Source organism: Lontra canadensis, unplaced genomic scaffold, assembly GCF_010015895.1.
Source record: "Lontra canadensis isolate GAN:19392208 unplaced genomic scaffold, GSC_riverotter_1.0 scaffold91, whole genome shotgun sequence".
Classification (NCBI taxonomy): Eukaryota; Metazoa; Chordata; class Mammalia; order Carnivora; family Mustelidae; genus Lontra; species Lontra canadensis.
Genome location: NW_022631085.1, coordinates 5,427,246 through 5,454,241, shown reverse-complemented (window position 1 = coordinate 5,454,241; position 26,996 = coordinate 5,427,246). Strand labels below are relative to the sequence as shown.

The 26,996-nt window shown below is 46.9% G+C and overlaps 1 protein-coding gene across 3 annotated transcripts in view; it reads right to left on the bottom strand.

Annotated features, from left to right (window-relative positions):
• The window catches only part of CPPED1 (calcineurin like phosphoesterase domain containing 1), a 100,434-nt gene that overhangs the window by 65,147 nt on the left and 8,291 nt on the right, over positions 1-26,996 (bottom strand). The window contains exon 2 of one of the 3 annotated variants that reach the window (XM_032836279.1): positions 16,564-16,782. The exons of 1 other annotated variant lie outside the window; for it this stretch is intronic. In XM_032836279.1, the coding sequence (XP_032692170.1) occupies positions 16,564-16,782 (219 nt within the window). The remainder of the gene's footprint in view (positions 1-16,563; positions 16,783-26,996) is intronic. One more of the 3 variants, XM_032836280.1, reaches the window with a different exon arrangement.

Below are 26,996 nucleotides of genomic sequence, written 5' to 3'. Positions count from 1 at the left end.
GATGATCTACCAAACCCAAGCCCAATGGCAACATGCCAAGAAAGGATAAAAGGTCTCCTGAGCATGCTCTCAAACGATACCAGATGAAAACACTGTAATTATTTATAGGAAATGGCGGTATGTCAGAGCATTTGGCTGAAAGTACCATGTTTTCAAATAAATTTGGTAGACAGCTAGGACTGCTCTAAAACAGAGCAAAATATATGGCAACGAAAGGAGGAGGAGGAGCTCGTCCCCTCGGTCCAGCATGGAGTCAAGTGAGGACAAAGGGAAAACCAGCAAGGACATCACTCCATCACTGCCACCACCAAGGTCCGTCACAGGCCCTGTAATTTATGACCTCGTTCAATCCTCCAGACAACCCCAGGACAGAGACGTCCCCACTCTCGGCTTCCAGGTAGGGAAGCAGATGCTTAGGAAGGTCTAGGGACTTGTCCACAAACATTTCCTAAGGGACTCAAGTTTTAGACTCAGGGTCGGTCTGTCTCCAAAAAGCATCTATGATCTGAGCACCTACTGTGTATCCAATACTGTGTGGGTGCTGGGGTGCAAATGGATCCCTGGCAGAGAACCTCTTGTCCAGAGGCTCCCACGCTGGGAGGGGCTACGAGCAGCAGCCGCACCGTAGCAGGTGGGACACCTACTGAGGGCTCCTCAGGTGCCAGAGATCATGCAAAATGTCCCCCAGGCATTACCTCGGCCACTCCTGATACAGCTCTTGCTTTCCACTTGTATTATTTCCCACAGCTGTCCAGAGTCTGAGGCTTACAGACGTTAAGTAACCAGACCAAAGTCACGGCTTAATTAGTCATGTCCCCCGACTCCAAGATCCAGAGTCTTAACTAGACCAGTGGGTCGGACGAGCGCAGCCGGTGACAGGCTGGGCTCGACACCGCATTTGTGAAACAGGCAGAGCACCAGGTTTAGTTAGAAGGAACCACTAGAAACTGGTACTTCCGGAGAAGTCCTCAAGAAGACCAGAACGGGAGCAGAACTAGAGCTGTACGGTCCGACGTGCCGACGACGATGAAGGGCAAGGACAACGAGACCAGCAACAAGACGGGAGGAGGAGGCTCAGCCACACGTGCCCAATGTGTGCTTCGTGCCAGCCCTTCCAGGCTCTTTACCTTGCCCCTTCCCCACAGCAAGTCCCTGGAAGCAGGTACCATTATCAGCTTCATTTTCCAGAGGAGGCCCAAGGTCACGGGGCCACGACATGAGGCAGCGGGGGCTGGGACCCAGGCTGGGAGGATGGCTGCTGTGGCCTGTGCCATTAGACCGCCCTCTGCCAGCAGAGGTGAAGGAACACAAGAAACACACTCCGTCTCCCAAGGGGGAGAGCAGCAAAGTCACACTGCAGGACGGGCTGCTCGGAGCAGTGCACGATGGAGGCCATTCGTAACAGGTACACCGCGCGGGTGACGGGCTGAGCACGTGACCCGGCAGTGGTGGACCGGGCGGCCCACGGAAGGGGCAAGCTGACCCCTCCGTCAGACTGTTGGTAGAGAATTCCACCAGGGAGCTGCGGAAGTCCTGGAATAGGCACCTGGGGCGGATACAACAGAGGTCAGGCAAGGCTTTAGGGAGAATGCGCTGCACTGGGTGGGGGGCTGGGTGGGGAGGAAAGATGGCTCGAGAATGAATCCAAAAATTTGGCATCCTTATGACTGAAGGAACAATGAGATACCACCAAATGGAAAGGAAGCCCTAAGGAGAGCAAGTTCGGTTTTCCCGTGGTGAAAGTGAGGTGTGAGGGCACCAACCAGGCAGACATGCAGGCAGAAGCACAGAGCGAAATCTGGCCTGGGGGCCAGTGAGTAACTGGGAAGCACAGAAACGGGGTGATGTGCAAGCTTCCACCGGTCAGGCTCTTTGTCACAAACAAGTGATTCTGGCTCCTTTAAGCAAAGAGGCAATTTACTAAAGGGTACCAGGTAGCTCCGAATAAAAGAAAGCTGGAGAACCAGGTTTCAAGGCTAAGAGGGTTGAAGCAGCTCAAATCACATGCAAAAATGCTTCCAGGGACAAACACTAGGTGCACCCGGTCCCCGCCTGCCTGGTGGCATTGCCAACGGTCACGCTGGATGCTACTAACATGAGGACCTTGCCCAGCACTGCCCCTGGAAAGTGGGTGTAGCTGCCAATCCCGCACCAGGATAGACCCTGGGTCTTCTGTGTCTACAGCTGAAGATTCAAAAATCCACTTCAGGTGAGACTGAGTGCCTGACACCGGGTCACATGCCCGAGTCCTTGCTGCAAGGGAAGCTAGAAAGAGCATTAGAGCTTCTGGGCCTCCGGCTTCAGTCACAGCAGGTGGTTTCTGCCTCCCTCCCGTGCACTGGGAGGCCAAGCAAAAGCAACCCCTGAAAACATCTGGTTCTGTCTTTTCTAAGTAACCGATTGTTACGTTTGCCCTTCACAGGCAGAAGAACCTTTACCTGTCTCAGAAGAGAGTTTAACACGGTGATGCTAAGATTTGGAAGAAGACAGTCGCATTCATCTTTGGTGAGTCTAGGGGCTGCTCTAATGATGTGGTCGTTTTTTTTTTTTTCTGCTGCTGGGGGCTCAATGGTCCCGGGGCGGGCTGTCAGCTGGCCCCGTCACTGGGAATAATAAGGAAGCTGTCTTCTGTTCGGAATTGCTGCACATCTCCCATAACTTGTGCCAAGGGTCTGGAGGTCCCTGGGTTATAGACTCTGGAGACCATTTTTAATTTACTGATAAGTGAAATTTTAAAATGTGACATCTTTGAGTACCGCTGCTCTGGTCTATTAAACAAAGAAAAGCAATTCCCATGACAATATCATCCTATTAACCTAAAGCTGATAATGTTAATGTGGCCCGGGGCTGGCTGGCGGGATGGCCTAAATTGCAACTAGACCACACCTGTTTCTGCCTGCACACACCCGCATGGCCTCGCCCTTCTGTGGACACAGAGACAGATCGTTCGGTATTTTGTAGGTTTAGATCCAAAACTGAGCTGTTACCAAATTCAAAGTCAAGAACACCTGTCTCCCACCTGCCTTCACCCTTTTCCCCGAGTCTTTATGCAGCCTTGGCCCACCGGAGGATGGCAGATAGAAGGGCTGACTCTAGGACGTCGGTGCCCAGTGAGGGTCCAGAGAAAGGAGCCTGCCCTCTGAGTTTGAGAATGGGGGTTGGCACAGTATCCCATACCAGCTGCACAGTGCTGGGAAGGCTGTCAGACCTGACCGTTTAGTCATCGGGAAGAAGGGAGACCACCACCATGATCTCATAATAACAGAGTCACCGTGGTGGCTCCCCACTCCTGTGAGTACAATTGTTTCCGGTAACAAGCTCTTCCCAAATTCTGTGGCCACTTCAGTTGACCTAATGATATGGAATGAGTCAGGACAGACCACTTTTGAATTGATTACTTTAGAAGAAAAAAAAGACAAGAAAAGAAAGCTACAGACAACAGCAACTCAACTCAACTTAGTGAACTTGCTATTTAGTTTCTAAAAGTTTGGGTTTTGTGTCGAGACAAAAATTTCCTTAAAGAAAACTGTGGAGAAGAATTAGTCTTATAATAAAGAGACTGATTCTCATCCATTTCAGATGGCAAACTAGGGCTGGCCTGAGGCATAGAGTTGGGCCACTCTCCACGCTCTCCCTTGCACGGAGTGCCCTGGACTTTCATTTCCACATTACAAACACCCTCTCTTTTATTTTTACTTTTCTGGGAGGCAGGGTGAGGCTCAGACACAGACGACAGTAAATTTGATCTTTTGGGCCGCTAGGGTTACTATTCAGTAACAGGATAAAAAATACCAAAATGGACTAGTTTGTATCATATTATTAGGACAAAGGCCCAATTTCCTTCTGAGTATCACCATTTGGTTCAACAATCTACTTCTAGGAATTTACCTCACAGATGAACAACAAAAAGCAGATCAATAAAATGTGGTAGAGACACGCCGTGGAATATTACTCGGCCGTGAAAAGGAACGTGGCACGGACACCTGCTATGATGTGAGGGAACCTTGGAAGCACGATGCTCAGTGACAGCCACCATTCAGAGGAAAGGTCCAGAACATGCAAACCCACAGAGACACAAGGTGCACTGGTGGCTGTGCAGGGCTGGGGGCGAGGAGGGGTTGGAGGGAATCAGGAAATGACTGCTATTGGGTACAAAGCTTCTCTGGGGGGTGACAAAAACGCTCTGAGATAGACAGTGGTAATGGCTGCACAGCTCTGTGAAGGTCATGAAACCACCGATCTGTCCACTTCTAGTGGCTCAGTCATATGGAACGACTCGGATTGAATACAGTTACACGGAAGGAATGTATACGGATTTCATCTCAACAAAAAGCTCTCATTTTGGGGCGCCTGGGTGGCTCAGTGGGTTAAAGCCTCTGCCTTCGGCTCAGGTCATGATCTCAGGGTCCTGGGATCGAGCCCCGCATCGGGGGTCTCTGCTCTGCGGGGAGTCTGCTTCCCTCTCTCTCTGCCCGCCTCTCTGCCTACTTGTGATCTGTCAAATAAATAAATAAAATCTTAAAAAAAAAAAAAAAAAGCTCTCATTTAAAAAACCCAGGTGCACGAGGGATCTGGGGCTTGCGTTTCGGCCCGACTTCACAGCCACATCCCTAACCGCACATGCACCAAGGCGCGGGGTCCCACACGGGCCCTAAGTACTGGTCGTGACGGAACGGGGGACACCACATAATGTCCCCCAGCTGGGGACAGTTGACCAAGGGTGTGCACTCTAGTATCTCGTGCATTAAACACCAGGATAGGAGGAGCTCCTATGTGCTGCCAAGAAAGACAACAAAAATGACACACATAAACGCTGTGTCTTTGTGGCTCCCCTTCTGCTTTTTTACAAAATGCTATGTGTGAAAGCGTACATAAGCTTGACGATGCTCTCTCATTTTCATGAAAACTACTGACGTGTTCTCTGAGGAGAAGGCCATCTGTGGTGGCAGGAGGACAGACTTTTTCTGTGTACCTTCTGACCCTGCTGGATGGGATCTGCTTGGTGAAACCATGTGCACGGAGGGTCACCGGGGACCACTGCAGCTCCGTGAAGGCCGCTGTAAGCCAGCACGCCAGACCAGGGCTGCATGCCGTGTTCCCTGACGGAACAACCTCCCTAAGACCACCAGTGCAGCCTCTCTCCTCGACCCGCCTGGACGCCTCCCGAGGCCGGGCACTGAGCCTGCTCCTTGCTAAGGAACTGTGCACAACCAGGGGCCTCCATGCTCGCTGCCGGGACTGATCAGACAGATGAGTAAATGAACTACAGTCGGACCAGACTTCCGACAGCCGACAGTCAAGGCTGGAACAGACAAGGCGAGCAGGTGGACGCTGCTCTGGGACGCCCCAGAACTGGGGACTCCGTGGCACAGGCTGCCTTGCGTGGGGCTTAAGAAAATGATTTATTCCGGGGCGCCTGGGTGGCTCAGTGGGTTAAGCAGCTGCCTTCGGCTCAGGTCATGATCTCAGGGTCCTGGGATCGAGCCCCGCATCAGGCTCTCTGCTCAGCAGGGAGCCTGCTTCCCTCTCTCTCTCTCTGCCTGCCTCTCTGCCTGCTTGTGATCTCTGTCTGTCAAATAAATAAATAAAATCTTAAAAAAAAAAAGAAAAAGAAAATGATTTATTCCTTCAATTAAAAACATTTAGTTTCATCTAGTGCCAGAGAATTTATAGAGACATAATCCTTTCCATCTCGAATCCTTTCCATTATCTTTTGCTAATTAATTGAGGTGCATAAATTCATTGATCTAAAACTTTGCAAGCCTAGGCATTACTCATGTAGTGAACCAGCGTTATATTGCCAACAGATCAAGCTTAATCAGGTTCTACCGCTTTTTAAATTATACATGTTATTAGACAAAATTCATTTAATTTTGCATCTAACAGCTACAGCTTATTACACTGGCTGCTTCCATTTACTGCAACTCACTGCTGAATATGTACTATAAGCCAACTTGGGATATAATTAATAAAACGTCTGACGTAACTGGCAGCTTTGGTACAATATGGAATATGCCTTACGGTGTTTTGGGAAAGGAAAAAAAAAAGATGAAGGAAGGTATATTATCTACGTGAAATTTCTGAGGCTGCTACCTTACTGATCAATACAAAATTTCTTCCCAAGAATATTTATGGATTATGGCAGCAGTATTTCACCCAAATAACACATAAAGGAAGGAAGGAATAGTAAATTTTTTATACAACCCAAATAATACGTGTTGAAAAGAACTTACCATGGTTTTCCAATAAGCTATTCAGGAACTAGTGCTGAATATAAATGTTCAACAATCTAGAATTCCAACCATGCAGGTGAGTTTCTAAATTCTGAGGGTTACAGAACAGGTGCCCCCTCAGCAGCCTGGCACTTAAACGCGCCACGTTTCCAGGCTCTCGTTATTTTTCTGCATCTCACGTTCTAATCACTTGACCAATTAGCTGATAATTGAACGCCTCTGGGATCATGCTCCTTTTTAGTATTTCATTTAGTGGCAGAAAATAGGCCCATCCGAGAGGTGAAATGTCCCAATTCCAAGAAATGAGTGTTTAGAGCAAAAAACAATGAAAGGAAAGATATAAATATTCCAATCAGCAAAACACGAGCTAGAAAGACACTGGTTTGGCCTCTACGATACCAGTCTGCCAGGGAATTCTGCCCGTTTCTGCAGCATCCCTCCACCATCCCAGAAAGCCCCCAGCATGAGGCAGAGGGCAGAAGAGGGCCCCAGAGCAGACCGCCACAGGTTCTTGGCCTAATGGCGTCTATGACCTCGGCGGATCAGGAGAGAACGTGTCCTCAGGTGGAAGCTGAAGGCAGGAGCACGCCAAGTCCTAGGTTCCTTACCCCTGAGTCACGGAGCCCTCTGAAGGATCTGATGAAAGCTACTAGACCTTCTCCCCACTCTGCTCCCCAAGGCACCCAGGCAAACACACTGGCTCTCGCCCAGTTTGAGGGGGCTCACCGCCTGGACAAAGCCTTTTCCCAGGCCTCACTCCCAGGGTTAGGGTCCAGACGTACCCCTGTCGGACACGATATTACTTAGCGCCCCAGAAAGAAATCCTCAAAAAATTTTTCTTTCAAATCCAAGACATTCTAGAAAAAGCTGTACCCCTCTCAGAGATAGGTTTGGTTTTGTTTCTCTGACAACTGTCTTTTTTTCTCTGGCTAATCTACCATCTTATCACCACAGTGGTCCCAGACTCCTGCCTATTTGTTTCTGCCCCTCCCTCGGGGCATTACTTCCGTCAATGAACTTAGATTTTCTTTGGTCCTGATTGGTCATTTCTTACTTTAATTTTTTTTTTTTTTTTAAATTGTGTGATTCTGTTTAAGTCTCCTCAAACGCTTCTGGAACAAATGAACCAATATGACAAGGCTCTCAATTTTTACTTTTTGATCCAAACACTGGAAACCAAGGAGAAAGACTACAGAAGGGTTGGTTTCTTTTATTTTTCCCCCTTAATAAAGAGGCAATTGTTTGCTGGCTCTTGTTATTCAGCTCCAGCCATTTCGTTTCACCAAATAATCAAACATTCACATTTTCCTAGCCACAATTAACCAGCCTTTTAGCCTCTAATTAAATGTATAAACTCTTTGGTGAATGATAATACCCACATGTCGACTACGACGGGATAGCTCCGAAGGGCAAACAAGAGTGCATCCATACCTGTGCACGGAAAAGGGCTCTTCCTCTGGGGCCCATGAGCCTGTGAGCCTGTGAGCCTACATGGGGAAACCCTACAATTTCACTCACCTCTGTCACTGAGTATTTCCTCCTACTATTAAGCGGAAAATCACAGAGGTATTATTAAGCCTCTTGTGACGACGGTGTCACCACCAGAAACCACAAGGACTTTTCATATCCTGTTACGGTTGTGAGCGATCCCTCGTGAAACCGTTTAAGCTCAGCACCACTTTGAAATTACAGTAGTGATTAGCCCTGTTGGGACACTGGGTTGTATAACACATCAACAAAGAAGTATGTATTTTACTCTATCAAATAATTGAAAAGATATTTTGATAAGTGTATTCCAACACGCTTGGTTTCCTCTGAAATCCTAGGTCTTTTATTTTAGGTGTTTAAAAACATTATTGAGAGGCGGACAGAGGTGGTCTGCCAATTGCCAACACGGCACAGAACAGGTTAAGACGCCTTGAGTGGGGACAATCAGCGGACACAGCCGGCAGCGAGCACAGCCCCTCCGCCAAGACACCATGCCGCAGCAAGTGCTGGGGGGCTTGGGCGGGGGGGGGGGGTGTACGGCGGGGATGATCACACACCTAATCAGAAACAACTTTTCAGGTAATGCTCCAAGCTCCCAAATTAGTAATATTAGGTAAATTAGTTCAAACCACTTTCAATCAGCCGCAGCAGAAGGAAGGTATTGTTGCTGATTGCCTGGAAGCCTTAATAGGCTTCTAATGGATGTAAAGGATCTCGGAGCCGTGGGGCCCGGCTGATTGCTACGGGTCACCACCGACCCGCGCACAGCCACAGACAGCCAGCTGGAAGCCCCCGCCCATCCCCAGGGCCTGGTGATACCGGCACCCAAGCACGTCACTTCCCACACTCATAGTTAAGCTGTGTATGGTAAAGCGTCTTCAAATCTTGGCATTTCTTGAAGCCTGGAGTAAGCACTTAAAACTAAAAACTCAAGGCTAACAAATCACACAGGTGAGGAAATGAACATACGTTAACTGAGCTTTTTAAAAAAAAAAAAAAAAAAACCAACAACAACAAACCCTACTGTGATAGGAACAAGAGGGTTTCTGTTCAATGGATACCTTCTGAGTAGCTACAGTGCAGTGGGCAATGCAGACACTTACACATGTATGACAGGGACTGAGACGCTGGTGGCACAAAAGAGGTAATATGGAAGTTGATCCCTGAGAGATGTCCTCTGGGGAACCACACAGCAAACTGACTGGAGCAGATCCCAAACCCAGACAACGCATCTGATTTCGAGAAAAACTGACTGGTGCACCTAAGAACATCTGGTAACAGCACTGTTTACATTAGCTCCAACCTGAGGAGATTACTACTCCTCCTTTTGGCTGGGGGGGAGGGGGTTGTGATTAACCAATTACGATATCTAACCCACGGAATGCAATGCACTTATTAAAAGCCTGGCAGAAACCTCCCTGTACTAAAGGATTTTCTAGGTACGTGGAAGGGGAAAAAGTAAGGCCCAGAACAATGTGCACAGAATGACATTTACGTAAGACACAGGTGCTCACATATGGAGTGACCCCAAGGGAGGAGACTTGGGCAAGGTCACACAGTTTATTCTAGATGTAGATTCTAAATCTTTGCAAAGGAAACATATTGACGTATTATGTAATTTGAAAATCTAGTAAGAATAATAAGAAAATAAAAAATCTAATAAGAATAATAAAATCAATCCCTACCCACCCGAGGTTTGACTACCACAAAAGATCAGAATGACACAAACACATACACAAAAAAGAATGGCACGTTTCCATGTGTCCCTGCTTCTTTTTTCTAGGTCAAGCAAGGACTTTTGTCTGTTTTACCCACTGAGGTAGCAAGCACCCAGAACATGGTCTGGCACAAAGTAAGCTACTCAGTAGAGCGCTGGTAAAGAACTGAACTGACTGTTGTTCACTGAATCCAGAAATTTGTGCGGGTGCCTCCCATGGCCACTTGCTATGCATCATGGGAAACACGGGAGCGACCCATCTGACCTGCACTCAGGGAACACCTTACCCAACGGCGTCGCGCAAGGGATGAAAAAGACGCACGGATCCAAGCACAGCCCCCACTGCCGGCAGGAACTTGAATTAAGCTCCAAGGAAGGTGAACTTGTCGAGCTTGCAGGGATGAGATAAGGCGTTTTCCTGGCCCGAGCCTTAATCCTGGCTTTGTTTTTCAATGCCTCCGAGGCTTTGCTTATCCTAGTCTGTCTTGTACCAGAATTATGTTCCTGTGTTTGGTGCCTACCCAGCTGGGGAAAAATGAACACCAGCCCTCCTGGATTCCATTAACGCTGGGAGGACAAATGGCTTATTCTTTGCCTGAAGCCCAGCGCACCAAAACCCTCCAACTTTGCTCAATACGGCTTCATTTCCCAGTTCCATCCCTTCATCCTGGAATGAGAAATCTCCAAGTGGGGAAGGCATCTCGATGGTCATTTGGTCATGGCAACTCCTATGTGGACCCTGGTCCAGCCATTAACATCTCATTTAAGGGAAAGTGCTACCAAACTAGATGAAATGATTTTCAAAAAGCCACCATCCCCGTTTACTAGTAATTCTACTTTATGGTCCCCTAGCATCCCCCAATCCCTCTGCTGATTCCTTTACTTTCCAGACCTTGCCAGCCCCATCTGCAGACGCCCGGCCCTTTTCTGCTGCAAGTTAAGACTTTTCTTAGTGGATGATGCCGCACTTACCTGCCGCAAACATCGTCGTGGTGCATAGATCCTCTCCTTCAATTTGTCAGAGTCATTTCTGAATTCAAGTCCACGGTCATATTCAGTCCCTTTGGTCCCAACAACAACGGTGCCCAAAATTCAAATACAAGATGGCTGGGGTCATTTTTTTTTAAATTTTATTTATTTATTTGACAGACAGGGATCACAAGTAGGCAGAGAGGCAGGCAGAGAGAGAGGAGGGGAAGCAGGCTCCCTGCTGAGCAGAGAGCTTGATGTGTGGCTGGATCCCAGGACCCTGGAATCATGACCTGAGCCGAAAGCAGAGGCTTTAACCCACTGAGCCACCCAGGCGCCCTGGCTGGGATCATTTTAACGGTGAAACTAAAATGTGGTTCCTATGCAATGGTGTGCGCATGTTATCTCGAGAGAAAGTTACACAGGAAGGAGGAGAGAGCCTTCTGCTTCTAGTGATAAAGGGCTTCTTCGTCCATAAATCCTAAAGTATCAGTACTGCAGATCCATATGTTCTTATCCCAAATCCGAGGGGCCAGGCCTCCTTGGAAATTGGGAGGTTTGCAAATTTGAAAGGAGCAGTACTGGGCATGGGGCACCTGTTAAAGGACACCGGGAGCTGGGTCTCAGGTGACATCCCATTTTGGAACACAGTAGTACCTCACTAGCGAAACAGATGAGTATTCTAAGTAGGAATAAAGGGAGATTATAAATCGTGTCTGTTCAGGTCAGCTCTGCTGCCAACTGAGTCAGTTTTCAAACTTGAAAAAACTCTTAGCTTTCAGAGCTTTCTGGATTTTGGAATAGCAGATAAGGGAGGGACATGGACATGACCCAAGTCAAAGGAACCTGTCCTGCCTCTCTTGACCATTCCACATAAAAGCATGCATGTGTGATTGTTTTCCTGAATATTCTGGACAAGTTCTGTTTTGACCCTGCGTGGCACAGGTCACTCCACTCTCGTTGTTCAAACTATTGTTTGGAAAGCAAAATAAGGGGCACCTGGGTGGCTCAGATGGTTAAGCGCCTAACTCCGGCTTGGGTCATGGCCTTCATGTCCTGGGACTGAGCCCCACATCGGGCTCCCGGGTTGACGGAAACTCTGCTTCTCCCTCTGCCTCTCCCAGCTGCTCGTGCTCTCTCTCTCTCAAACTCTCTCCCCACTGCCTAAAATGAATAGATAAAATCTTAAAAAAAAAAAAAAAAGCAAAATAAAAGCCATAAAAACATTTCCCTTTGACAGTTGAGCATGGTAAGTCTAAAGTAGTAATAGTTTCCTTGTTAAACACCATTGTTATTAACAGTTGAAGGAAATGTCCACAAACTACTAGTGTACATACAAAAAGTGCACCTAATGCAAAAAACACAGGGCCTGGCACATTCTTGTCTAGCAAGAGCTTCTCAGACTTGATCGTCCATAAGTTTACCTGGGGATCTCATCAAAATGCTGATTCCGTGTCATCAGATCAACAGGCCCTTGACGGTTGCTCTGGGGCCAACCCTTAGAGTAGGGTGTGAGGTGTACGAGAAGTGTGAAAACAGCAGGATCCATGTTAAGATCCTGACTCCAACACTTACAAGCCGGGAAAAGTACTTAACTGCTCTGACCTAGTTTACACCATCGGTTAAAAGGGAAATAACAAAGGACTCTCCAGGGTAGGTGAGCTGGAAGCCCATAGAGGAGCACCAGTCCTGGCAGACACACACCTTTGACCGCACCCCATGCCATCTGTGACAGGCTGAAAATGCCCCCCAAAGATGTCCTCACCCCAACCCCCAAACCAGTGACCATGTTATCTTACACAGTAAAAGGGGAATGTGCAGATGTGATAAAATTATAGATACTGAGATGGAGAGTTTATCCTGGGTTATCTGCATGGGCCAATAATCGCAAGGGTGTTTGTAAGAGAGAAGCTGGAGGGTAGGTTTAATAGAATATGAGAAGATGAATCAAAGGTCAGAGGAGAGAGAAGATGCTGCGCTGTTGGCTTCGAAGATGGGAGAAGAGGGTGCCTGGGTGGCTCAGTCATTAAGCCTCTGCCTTTGGCTCAAGTCATGATCCCAGGATCCTGGGATGGAGTCCTGCACCGGGCTCCCTGCTCAGCGGGAAGCCTGCTTCTCCCTCTCTAGTTCCCCCTGCTTGTGTTCCCTCTCACGCTGTGTCTCCCTCTCTGTCAAATAAATAAATAAATAAATAAATAAATAAAATCTTTAAAAAAAAAAAGAAAAGGATGGGAGGAAGAGGCCATGGCCCAAGGAACATGGGCAGCCTCCAGAAGCTGGAACTTCTAGAAGGACAGACCCACTCTAGCCTTCTAACCTCCAGGACTGCAGGAGAACAAATCTGTGTTTGTTTTAAGCCACGAGGTTCACAGTCGTTTGTCACAGCAGCCGTGGGGTACTCATACAGCATCCACTGGAATAATGCTAACGCGGGCTTGCCTCGGTTAGCGTAACAGAGGACTTCTAGAGGCTGAATCACGAACTGAAACGAAATCACGTAACCGTGATTCTGCCCAAGCGGAAGTCAACACACAAAGAGCTCTTCAAGGAGCCTTTATACCCAGGGAGGAATTGGTTTTGCACTCTTTGTTTTGTGTGCTTGTGGCAATTTTTCATCAACAGGCCAGACGTGCACATGAATAGCAAACCAAATCCTATGGTGTAAAAGGAATTCTTGTACTTGGACTGCATCACCACATTCTGATCTGTCAAGTTCTCACGTGACCTGCTGAAGACTCAGAAATGGGTCAATGCCTCCTCAGAGCGACCGACCAGTCACCCTGGGCTTCAGTGTGAAGGAGTGAAAATCGGTGGGCTCGATATTTGCACAAATCTCCATTTTCTCTTTATGTGTTTTAGCCCATAGAGAAGCTTTATAAAATAAGAAAAAAAAAAAAAAGGTAACCAAAAAGACAACTGCAGAATGAAAACACATTGTTTCAAAACTAACTAGACTTTGTCCTGCATTTCTGGCACCATCCCTGCAGGGAGTGGTACCAGAAGGGCCCCTCGCCATCCCTGGTTTCACACTTCCCTACCAGACTCTAAGCTCCACGGATGGGCCGCCCTTTCATTTCCAACCATCATACCCACAGCGCCTAGGGCTTTAACTGGCACTCAGTGGGCACACGGTAGGCATTTGTAAATGAACAAATTTTGTGATAAATATGTATAATGGAAAAGTGCCATTATGACTTCCATTAGAAAGAGCATTATTCATGAAGTTGTTTTTTTTTTTCCTCCAGTTTGAACTTAAAACTACTTGGCCCAGGATATTATTTATGGTAGAATTAAAAGTATGCTTCTGATTTTATTTGCCTATTAATACATGCATCTGATAATTAACAATGTGCTAAGCAGTCAAAGCAAATAATTACTTTTCTAGTGTCTGCCCCTGCGTTATGAGCTAAATGAGGAGGAAGCCACTAATTGCATATTAAAAAATGGTAACTAGCTTTAAAACAGTCTGTTTAATCTCAGACCACAATATTCAAAATAGTTACAGTCCTTCCACTGGCTCAGTTACAACCCCACCAAACAGTCCAACTCTTCAGAACAGATGTGAATTCTGCTCGGGTCACACTGAATATAAAATTATGTGTTCAAAAGACTGCCGGTTCACATTTACAAGGTCTTCTGACCAGTGGAAAAAGCTGATCATAAAAACCGTATCTTTTCATTTACTATGCTCACTATCTTTTATTCAAGAAGCAATGAAACTGCATAGAAAGCTTTCATTTTAAATCTTCTTTTGAAATATGACTGAATACATTAACATAATTCAGAATGAGTCGGTAAACAGCTACAAAAACATGTTATATAATTTTAGTGAGTCCTATAACATTTCTGCCTTTTTTTTTTTTTTTAGATTTTTATCTATTTATTTGACAGAGGGAGAGAGTGCACAAGCAGGCAGAGCGGAAGAGGGACAAGCAGGCTCCCTGCTGAGCAGGGAGCCCAAGGAGAGGCTTGATTCCAGGACCCTGGGAACATGACCTGTGCTGAAGGCAGACATTAAACCAACTGAGCCACCCAGGTGCCCCTATCTTTCTGTTTTCAAAGAAAAGAAGCCACTGGACATAAAAATCATGAAACTGGAATCTGGCCTTCAAGTGTCCAATAAAAGCAGAAGTTTGCTCACTGGACGGTCCAGAGTGAGAGATCTAGCTGATGCTACAGTGCGTATTGGGCCAAAAGATCCAAAAGAACCTAGCTAACAGCAGATCAGACCATTTGGAAGCAGCATTAACCTGGTCAACTAGCAGATTACCTTGGCTTTACCAGGTAAACCAAGACTCCGAGTCCTCCTATGGTTTCTAACTCCTTTAGAAACTGGGGCATTCTGTGCTCCCTTTAGCAGTGTGCAATACCAGCACCAGGAAACCCTCGGCTGAGGGTCACCAAGGATGGCCCAGTTCATAGGCAGCTAAGATTTTACCTCGCTACAAAACAAAACTCAGCACCACGCTGTGACATGTGCTTCTGTACTAAGCTGCTGAGACGTGCACCACCTGCACAGAGAGACAGGGCTGTCTGACCCTTCTTCACTGTGATCAAGGTTTTGAATGCTTACTGCATCAGTGGGCTCCTGGCTCAGAAATGAAGGCTCTGAGAAGGGAAGGGGTATGTCCAAGTTCACCCAGCACATCAGTGGCAGGTGTGGAGGTCTCTGTCCACTGCCTTATTTTCCTTCTTCCCCACCTTGCCACTTTGGCACAAGCCCAAGAGCAGGAGAAGGTCTCCAGGGATGACCACCATGGGTTCTCTCCAGTGGTACTCAATGAATGACATGGGCACGTCCACATTCAGGACTTTGCATTAAATATGTATAAACAGAGAATGAGAACAGGTCTGAGGGTTCCTCTTGCTCGTTACAGTCAGGACCTTGGGGACTGTGATTCTGGGCAGCCCCTTTCCCACTCTCACATCTTCATTTTGGGATTCTTCTGGAGAGGTAGGCTGCCAGACAAGTGAAGTCATGGGGAAGAATGAATGCACCCCAGCTTACCATAGAGTGCCTCAGCTTCTAAAGGCACTGGAAATCACAGGACTCAGAGCGCAGGCATACAGGACAGCGTTAGCCAAAGAAAACATGCATGGCCACCGTGGTGTTTTCGGCAATGGTCTTCAGGCCCACTACTGCTCCAAAGGAAGAGACCACTGGTCCACTAAGTGTGGCCATGGGGGTCTACTGGTCTACTCTACCTTTCTGATGGGCTGGCACAGTTCTACCTGTGTATACGTGGTCACTGGGCGTTACTCTTGCCTGGGGGAGAATGTATCAGAGGAGGAAACAAAAATGCAAGAGAGTTCTAGAAGGAATCTGTTATCTTTACATTCTATGTCCCTTGTGGGAAATCATCCTGCTCTTTAGACCACACTGCTATAGACCCCACCCACATCCTGGCTTTAAGGGGACACATGTGCCACATAACTGTCAGTCTGGGACTTTGAATGGACCACCAAGAATAAGGTACTTTCTTTCTGTTGTGGTTTCTGTGAGAGGGATGTAAACCTGGAGCTCCCAGGAACCACCATCTAGAGAGAGCCTGTGTAAGAAGGAATTCAACCCAGAGAAAAGCTGGGCTGAGCAAGAGAGACCAAGTCCTGTTAACAACCTCTGAGCCTCTGGATCCAGCCATACCTGAAGCCCACATTTGCCCCTGGATTTTACAGTCCCATAAAGGAACATGTACCTTTAATTTTAAAATAATAATAATAATAATAATAATAATTCAGTTTAAGTTAGATTTCTGTGACTTGCAAGTGAAAAAGCACAAATACAGGTAATACTGAAGTATAAGATGAGAGGAAATAAGAGAACATTACACTTGTGGATATGGTATCTGAAAGAAGTTGAAGTTTGTTCCCTGGAAATAAAGGTGACTTGTGGGAGTCGGTTCCACTTTTCAGAATAAGTTCATATCATCAGAACTGTAGCTGCGCCTAATTACTGTGATTAATCTCGCCAAAGTCTAAATGTAAAAATGAGGGTGCATTTTCTGATGTCCAAGGATACTCCAGCGGCCACGGAGAGAAGGAATGGGCCATTACTGAACAAAGACATCTCTTAAGAGAAATGTTTTTGGCCCCCCCCCGCCCAAATGCAGTCATGACTGGAAGGAGAGAAGGTGACATCAACAGCATGAGTCTTACCTGGCATGGCATGGATGAGGTCCCCACAGAGAACAAAGAACTTGGGTTTGGGCTTCAACTTGTTGATGGCCTCAACAGCTTGCTCAGTGAGACGGATCTCCTGCCCCCACTCGTCACCACCACTGTCACTGTCCCCAGTGGACCACGCCTTCATTAGTCCAAACTGTGGGTCTGCACCTTGGATGAAGTAGAACGGGCCTTTCCATTCCCTTTCCTTTTCTTATAAAAACAAAGAGGGAAGGGGGGAAAAAAAAGGAGAGGGAAGAAATATTATAAAATCTGTCAGGGAAAGCATCCAGGTTATTGTGCAAGTGGATACAATATTTTTCTTAAATTAAGTAGGTCATTTTAATAAGCTGCTCTTCAAACATACCATTTTCCTGTCATAGTCTAGAGGATTGTGATTTATACTAATTATGCCTGGGACCTGGTGATTCCCAAAGGCCAGGAAAGACCACGTGGGCCGCAGCAGCCATGCAGCCAAGCTGTTTGTTTAAAACTAGCCGGCCAAAGTGGAGCGCGGAGGCACACCAGCAACGCTGTACGGAGGATAGTAATGCTCAATGATAGGTTTTTAATTAGAATTAAAAATACCAGAAATTGAAAGCTACCAGAAGTATTATATTTAAATTACTAGGTGAAGTGCTTTCAAATCTTTTATGCCAGGCGTAATGGCACAATTTGCACCGTTTCGGGGGATGTGACAGAATTTTAATTATAAAACTTGGAGCTTGGAAGCTCTGGCTATCTGGTAGGAAAGGCAGTGCCAGAAATGAAATCTTGAAATGAGTTAGTCAACGAGGGGAAAAAAAAAAAAAATCGATGCTAACATTTCAAAGGCAGCATGATGTGGGCTTAAGCGAGGTGTGAGGCAAGGGGGTGGGAGGAAGCGGGAGGGAAGGAAGAGAGAGGCGATCTTTTATGTTCTTGGAAAGGGCGCTAGATCACTTGCACCAAAATTATTAGCCTTCCTATGGACCTTCCCATTGGTTCTGCTAATCCTAAATTCTGTGGGCCTCAGGTCTCTACCCCTCATAGCCAAAAGGACTGCAACCAGGAATGCTTTTGCAGAACTGGAATGGCCACTGGTGGGCATGGAAGCCCTATGGGTGTCAACCACCCAGCCCCCCCACCCCCGGGGATAGCATCCTTTTGGCCTGAGCTGGATCTGAGGACAGAGCCCTCTGAAGACCCAGCCTATAGCCCCTGCATGTATCCACTGAGAAAATGGAGGCCTAGAGAGGGCACACGACTGGCCCGACGGCCACGAGTCATCAGTGGCAGGGACAAAACTACCCCACAATTCTGAGACTGTTTTCTTCTCTTTAACAAATTAGTATATTTTGCATGTTAACTGAATCAGCGGCATTTCCTTTGGAAGTCATGAAGATATTACGATTTCCAAAAAGCTCCTTGGAGTCATTTCACGTCTGTGTGCTCATTGATTCGGGAAGTATTTACTAAGAGCCTACCGTCTGCCAGGGCCCATACGTGGTGCTGACGGTACACATGGCTGGACCTAGACAGACGAGGCCCCTGGTCTCCTGGGGCTTAGTCCTCACGGGGGAGAGAGACCGTGAACAACAAAAGAGCAGGGAATGGTGCCAGAGCACCAGCTCTAGAAGGGGGAAGGGAGAACAGACAGCTAATTTCAACGGGACGCACAGGGAAAGCCTCTCCCTGGGACATGTCACCTACACTGAGATCTCACTGGCAAGGAGCCAGTCTAACCTTTCTACATTTCATCACCACCCTCCCACCCACCATGCCTCGCTTGCTGTCATCTTAGAGGGGCTCTCTGGCTTTAGGCCTCCCTTCCTTCTCAATTCCTTTTTCAGAACCTAAAAATGCAAGCGTGCAAACTCCCTGTACATCCTCTACAGAACAAACTGTAATGCAAGTTAAGCCACCTGCTCTGGGCCCGCAGCTCAGACTGTTAGCTGCTCAAGGCACAACTAATTTGAACTCAACACGGACCAGGAGTGCATGACGTCCTGGAGGACACATCTTAAGGACGGGGATCGAGCGCGATGACAGATGTGAACTCGTAATTATGGAACCCTCGCTACATGCGGCAGAAAGATTCTGAGAAGACCCCAGAGAGCCCTGCATTGTGGTATTTATGTCCTTGTGCTATCCCCTCCCCTTGAGCATGGCCTGTACCTACAGACTTGGTTCTCATAAGCAGGATACAGTGATGGGATGTCCCTTCAGGGACTAGGCCACATCATGACATGGAAACAACCAAAACATACTTCGATGGATGCGTGGACAAAGACAATGTGGTGCATCTGGACAATGTAATATTATTCAGGCTTAAAAAGAAGGAAAACCTGCCATTTGAAATAACATGGGTGAACTCAAGAGGGCTGAGCCACAGAAGCCAGCCCCAGAAAAGGGCTGGTCTCACCCCCATGTGGGTTCTAAAATACTTAAACTCCTAGAAGCAGAGGGTGGAGTGGTGGTTGCCAGGGGCTGGGAGGAGGGGGAAATGGCAGAGGTGATGGTCAAAGGATACAAAGTTTTATTTCTACAAGATAGAGAAGTTCTGGAGACTTCCTGTCCACATAACGTCCACAGCTAACAATACTGTACTGTATACTTGAAATTTGCTAAGAAGGTAGAATCTATGTTAAGTGCTCTTAGCACACACACGAATTATAATTATTATAATTATCATTATAATATATTATTATTATTATTATTATCAAGGGGTTGCTGAAAACTTTGGGAAGAGACAGGTCTGTTTATGACCTTGACGGCAGTAATGGTTTCACAGGTGTTTACTTATCCCCAAACTCACGGGGATATACACATTAAATATTACAGCATTTTACATGTCAATAATGCTTTAATAAAATGGTTAAAAAGAGAGATAGAGAGATTAGGCTAGAAAAAGACCATGCCTTTCATCTTGTGCGCGCGCTCTCTCTCTCTCTCTCTCTGAGCCCTCCCTCTGGAGGTCAAGGCTGCCGTGGTGTGACTCACCTACTGGAGAGGCCAACATGGTAAGGAATGGAGGCAACAGCCCGTGAAGAGCAGAGATACTCCACACGACAACCAAAAAGGAGTGGAATCCTGCTAACAACCTCGTGAGCAGGCTTGGGAAAGGGCTCTCCCTTAGTTGGGTCGTCAGATGAGACCACAGCCCCAGCTGACACTGTGCCTGAACCCAGTGGGAGACCCTACAGCAAAAGGATCCTGCCAGGCAGCACTCAGATCTGTACAGAACCTGTGAGATAGCCGTTTCCAGCTGTCAAGTTTCAGGGAACTCTGCTACAAAGTAATAACTGATACTCAGAGATCGGGCATTAAAGATAGTCAGCAAGACTTCTGCAAGAGTTGAAGGCCAATGTCATGAAAAACAAAAACAAAAACAGAATTCCAATTTGTGTTTTACATTTAATTGTTAGCATTATTCATTTATTTTACTTGCATAATGACCTTTTTACACTGAAGGCTTTTAGCGACTTTCCTATTTCCGAGGCAGTGTGCAGAGCTGCTTAAACCAGGTAAATTAATCAGAACCAGATCAGGGAGGTGATCGTCACCCCAAGGCTGGCGCGTAAACCAATCTTCTATGACCAACAGAATTTATGAATCGTTTTCCATGGCAAACATTTTAACGAATATAGCTCCCTACAACAAACAGTCATCGTCTCAAAAAGTCAATAGTCCTTGGGGGTATTAAAATAAACCTTTCCTTATTATTTGTTCACTTAGTAAAATCTTAGACAGAATCTCAATTTTATGATGACAGGGTAGAAAATAAATAGATTTGACCTGAAATAAATGCCAGCTCACATATTACTATTCCGCCTGCCCTATCCATGTCGTAAGAGCAAGTTGCTGACTTGGAGCTCAGCCTTCTCAAGAGCACCTGGGTCCTCTTAAAATTCTGCTACAGAAGCTCATGGTCGTCAGTCTCATCTTAGTATTAATCAAGGCTGAATTACGGGTATCTGAGACTTCTGGTGCTGAGCTGCAGAGGGAGGAATCTTCTGTAAAAGTACACCTCCCCCATCCCTCAAAATATTATGAAAGCGAATGCTTAACCATGCTTGCCTTACACTATTTTGCCGAAGTCCAGAGTCACAGCCAGGGTAGGTCACAGGCATTAGGTGACACCTGTGAGAGCCAGGGAGACCTTGCTGTGCCTTCCCCTGCAGGACGGAGCACGCGTCTGATCCTGGCACAAGCCAGCTGCTTTCTTTAGGCTCCCTGAGAACATGGTTCTGGCCCTTGGAGTCACAGAAGTTCAGAATGCTGAGGTCACTCCTGAAGCACCCCAATACACAATCACAGCATTTTTTATTATGGAAAATCAGAAAGACACCTGGGCATCCAGCAAGCTTTTTTGTTTGTTTTTATCTTCCTAGTCAAAGAACTTAACTATGGGATTGCTTGGTTGAATGGCAAAGGCCTGATAACCCCCCAGAAAAGAGCGGAATTGCTGGAAGCGGAGGCTGAGGGAGAAAGAAGCTGCATATGACAGGAGGGCATCAGTGAAGCCTGATGCACTGGGAGGAACGGGGCTAGGTCTACACCTCAGGCCTCAAGGTGTGGCCTCTGCACCAGCATCAGCATCACCACCTGCGAGCTCGCTCGAGAGGCAGCATCTCAAGCCCAGCCCAGACCTACTGGGGCACAGTCTGCATTCTAACAGATGCCCACGTGAACGGTATGCAAATCCAAGTTTGAAAAGCACTGACCTATAAATAATCAAGGAACTGCTTAAACGGGTTTGATCAGAAACAGGTGCAAAGTGATTCTTGTTTCCCTAAATTAAAATAATGGCTTGGAGGACTCGTTGTTTTGCATATGTTCCTACTGATGTGTTTTTTTTTGGGGGGGGGTTCGGTTTTATTTTTGTTTTGTGTATGTTCATTTCATTTTTAGGTCCCTGTCTGTGTCCAGCCCCGTAATTTGCAAAACTGATAAATGAACAGAGTCAGGGACCCTAACTGGTGATATGATAAGGCCAAGGTCAAATTTTGAGATAAACCAAGTACTTGCAGAATGAATGCATTAAAGCATAAAGTGAGGTTGACGAAATGAAGACCTCATTTCTGACCTACATGGAACAAGACTGCGATCTTTTGAAACATTTAACACAAACTTCCTAATGTCTACAGAGTACATACTGTCAATACCTCATTAATACATCATAAAGCATGCAGGTATTTCACGAAAACACCTTCAGTCTTCTATAAATAAGAATGTCCACAGTGAACTGAATTTTTTCTATGTTAATTTTTGTAACAAATTCCCAGGACGGTGTGTTAGCAATCTATCACTATACAACAAATGAACACAAATGTAGTAGCTTGAAACAATACACGTTTACTATCTCAGTGTCTGAGGGTTGGGGATGTGAGCATGACTCAGCCAGGTTCTCTGCTCATGGTCTCTCCCAAGCCCCAAGGAAAGTGTCCACCAGCGCTGAGGTTGCACAGGAAAACTCCCCGGGGGCAGGATCTGCTTCCAAGCTCACTTAACAGGGCTGCTGACTAGGTTCCTCGCTAGCTGTGGACCAGAAGCTACCCTCCGTTCCTTGCCATGTGGGCCTCTCCAACAGGGCAGCTCGTAACATGGGAACCTGCTTCATCAAAGCCAGCAAGGGAGAGTGTCCACTAGCAAACTGAAGTTCTCATCTCATGTAACATGGTGCTGGTAGGCCAACGCACGCTCAAAACAGCAGCAGATCACCCACGCCATGGATACTAGTAGGCGGGGATCACCGGGACCATCTGGGAGTCTGTCTGCCACGGAGGGTGCTATGAAACAAGGCTTAGCGTCTCGTCCTTAACCACACCACTTACAACTGACCCTCCCGGACTGAGCCGAGCGAGCCCATTTATTACTGCCCGTCCCAGGGAGGCTGAAGGCTTACCTTATGGAAGCCAGCCTTTTCCCACTAAACCACTGGAAATTTTCAGTGTGGGAGGGATTTGCAGAATGACTAACCGCCTTATTTAACCAAAAGGGGATACTGAGGCCTGGCTAGGGATCTTAGTTATACTCAAGTTCAAGATCACACAGTTAATGAGCAGCGGCTTCTACTGTTCAGAATCTCCATGCTGCTGGGCTGGCCTGGAGGGGAGAGAGCCATAAAGGAGACAGAATGTGCCTCAGGCCCGCCTGCAAGTTGTCCACCGCCATAAAGACATTTTTATCTCCAAAAGGTGTCCTTCGAATGGAACATCTTGGTAAATAAGAAGATTGTACACAAAGATAATGCTGGCAAGGCCCAGAGCTTTTCCCCAGAAGGCTGTGATGCTCCCAGTCCCTGCCAACAGCACCGGGCTGACTCAGGGGACAGGCGAGAGCCCAGAACACCCGTCTTCTATGGGATGCCAACTAGTGATCTTCTCCAGAAATTTCACATTCCAGGCCTCTGGCAGAGGTCTGGACAGCAGGGGTGTTTTGTTTGGCCCACATAATAGTTAAAAAATTTTGAATTTGTTGCCAACATTTTAAATTCATGAGTTTCATACAGATACCTGGTTTTCTAGATTCTCCTGAAGAATCCAGCCAAACCAGGCCCAGTTGGAGTATGCTGATTGGCTGTGCCGAGCAGCAGCTGCTCCTCGAAGGGGGCATGTGGTCTCAAATTCACCATGGTCCGCGACTGGTCCCATGCACCATGGGACCCTGTGGACATGTGTGGTGACAAGCAATACCTATGGTAGCACTTCCATTTTGCTTAGAGGTGCAGAAGAAACTCAGCAAGGTCAAGGTTAAATATCCTGCTCGAGGTCTAAGAAGGCCTGAAGGGCAGAACCAGGCCTATTATTCCCCAGAGCCCTGACCTCAGGGCAGGTGGTCCCACAGGTGAAACTGTAGAGAAGACCTATCTAGCGAGGACTGTCCAAATGATGTCAGATATATATTATAATATATATAGTCTATCTATATTTATTATATATATTATTTATTATATTATCATATATATTAAATTACAGTAATTTATTATGGTACCATAGCCTGAATCAAATTTTAAAATTTAGCTTTTAAAAATTTAAAAATGTAAATCAGGAGCCCCTGGGTGGCTCAGTTAAGCATCTGCCTTCAGTCATGATCCCATCAGGTCATGATGCGCATCAGTGCATGATCCCAGTGTCCTGGGATGGAGCCCCATGCAAGCCTCCAGCCCTGCTGAGCCCCACATCTCCCTGCTCAGCGGGGAGTCTGCTTCTCCCTTCCCCTGCTTTTGTGCTCGCACTCGCTAGCTTGTGCTCTCTCTCTTCTCTCCCTCTCAATAAATAAAATCTTTAAAAAATTTGTTTAAATAAAAATAAAAATTTAAACCAATTTTAAAATATTTTTATAGAAGAAAAATTGGCCTTGGAAATCTGATTCAGGGGGCGCCTGGGTGGCTCAGCGGGTTAAAACCTCTGCCTTCAGCTCAGGTGATGATCCCAGGGTCCCGGGATTGAGCCCCACATTAGGCTCCCTGTTTGGCAGGGAGCCTGCTTCTCCTCTCTCTCTGCCTTGTAATCTGTCAAATAGATACATAAAATCTTAAAAAAAAAAAAAAAGAAAGAAAGAAATCTGATTCAGGGGGCACCTGGTTGGACCAGTGGGTTAGGCCTCTGTCTTTGGCTCAGGTCATGGTTTCAGGGTCCTGGGATCAAGCCCCGCATCAGCTCTCTGCTCCGTGGGGAGTCTGCTTCCCCCTCTCTCTCTGTCTGCCTCTCTACCTACTTGTGATTTCTCTCTCTGTCAAATAAATAAATAAAATCTTAAAACAAAAAAAAAAAGAAAAGAAAAAGAAAAAGAAAAAAGAAAGAAATCTGATTCAGCCCTTGTATAGAGAGTATGGGGATCTGGTCACTCGCAGATTTCTGCTAACTGAGAGAGACTGTCATAGAAACCATCTTTCAACACTGAGGAATAAAAAGACAGTGGATTTGGGTGGTATTAAACCACAGACAGTAAAGGCCAGTGAGTCTTCTTTCAGCATTTACTGGGTACAAAGCAACTATACACAGAGAAGAATCTTAAAAACCTTTAAAAACTCACACAACGCCTTACTACTAATCCTTCCTGCGAGACTGTTTACGTGCTAATATCCTGCCCGAAAGACAGAGGTTCGGATGACAACTGTTCTTTGCAGTTCACATCGGGAACTACCTGTTTTTGGAAATCTGTCTCTGTCAATACATTGCCTCTCTCTCATTTTTCTTACACCTTTCAAGCATATCCGTCCCCCTCAATGAAAGCTGACTTCTTACCGTAGACCAAGAATTGGAAATTTCATCGATCCTTTCGCTATTACCAGTTAATCGATGGCTAATTATAATCAATGCACCCCCCACAAGCAAATGAGTCCCTGTTTTCATTACGCAACCAGGAAAAGGCCTACGCGAGTCCGTCATGCCATTAATCACCACCCAATACTGGGACGTGTGCTCTCCTGGTGTGCCAAACCGGTTCCTGCACAGGATACCTCAAAAGGTTCAAGGTGCGAAACAATGATAAATGGTTCTCAGCTTAATTCTTAAAAGGCGAAGTCTCATTTCCTAAATCTCATCTGCTCTCTGGAAGATACTGGTTACGAAGTCGGAGGAGCAGGCAGTCTGCTGAACCAGGCCCCATCACTACAACCGCACATCGCTACACTATTTAAAAGTTCAGTGTTTGGGTTCCTGTTAACTTCTCTTGACTCAAAATCAGGCAGGAATTGGGACTGGCGGGTCCACATGCCTCCATGTGACTAGAAGGGTACAGAAACAACCGAAACTCCAGCAGTGGTCCCTTCTTCCCTCATTCAGCGAGCTTGTTCTGAGTACCCACCCCGTGACAGGTGCCGCCCTAGTCACTGGACATTTGACAGTGAGCAAAGCCACAGGTCCCATTCCTTAAGAACTCACACAACAGTGGGGAGATGGATGATGAACAGGTCAACCCCTAAGCTGGCCGCACGCTATGCTCGTTACCACCGCAGTAGCAATCACAGCCGTCACAGACGGGGTGACAGGGGGGTGGGAGCTGGTACTGGACAGAGCCGAGAGGTGACATGAGAGCCAGGCACAAAGTAGCTGTGGGGACGTACCCCAGGCAGAGCGCACGGCAAGGACAGGACCCTGCCACCAGAGGCAAGCGTGAATGGAGGGCAGAGGAGAGATCAGGCTGGCACATGTGGGCTTGAGGAAGCCTTAAAGTCTCCATCTCCCAAAGCCCTCACCTGGTCCCAGGACAGCCTCGACTCTGAGGCTTGCATGCCAGGCTCCAATCCCATGTATGCCCCCTTTTATGAACCACGTGACACGACCAGGTTAAGAACCAGATTCTTAACCTTTCGGGGTATCAGTGTCCTCACCCGTAAAGTAAGAGGAACACAGCTACCCCAAGAAGGGCTGCTGTGAACAATGACTGAGCGCATACACATAAAGCATTTACACACTGTAAGCACACAGTAAGCAGTCAAGCCTGAGCTTCTAGGATCAGAACTCTCACTTACGGTAACTTCTACCCCTGTCTGAGCAGAGACAAAGCCCCCGAAACCTTTCCCATTTATTTAATCTGCACCGCTCATAGGGCGTGCAGAAAATACTGGATGATGCAGATATACGCACACAAACACACAATTACAGGCTTTTGTCCTGACACCCTTCCGTTCACATACGGGGGCTACTGCTTTGGACAGAGAACGGCAAAGACAAGGAGACTTTCAGCTGCTGGGAGGCTTCCCGGCTAAAGGGCAAATGCCAACGAAATGCAATTTTTTGCGGTTTCTCCCAGGAGCCATCTGCACAGTGAATCACGATCTAAGTGTCTTCAGCACTACCCCTCATCTCCTCCGGGGACTAATCTTATTTTAGGGGTTAAAAACAACAACAACAGTAGGAAAGCAATCCTCACCACTCTGGGACTCTTTCTGGTCCAACCATCCAAAAGTCCTGACCCTAAAGCTGCCAGATCTTATGCCCCATTTAATAGTGTCATTCCTGAGCGGCTGCCCAGGGCTGGAGTGGTGGGGGTGGGGGGTGGGGTGGGGAGGGCAGTGATGACAGCGAAGGGGTGCCAGGCTTCTTTCTGGGGTAACGAAAATGTCCTAAAAGCGACTGTGGTGACGGTTGCCCAATTCTGTGAACAGACAAAGCGCCACTGAATTGTACCCCGTAAAAGGGTGAATTGTATGGTGTGTGCAACTGTTTAAAAAAAAAAAATAGTGCCCTTCGGGGTCCCCTCCTCCCCCCAAATAATTAACTTCGACAGCAAGAGCCTCAGCGTCTCCATACTGCTTTCCCTAAGTAGCAAACTGAATTCATCCAACCTCTCTTTTCTTTGCCTAAACGCATCCAAAGGTGGTTTGTGAGACGCACAAAAGTTCTGAGTCATAGCTTGGCGGCCACGCTGGCCATTCGGAGATAAAGGACCTGCCAAAATCGTTATCTGCAACCCTTCAAAGAAGGAGCAAGGCAGAC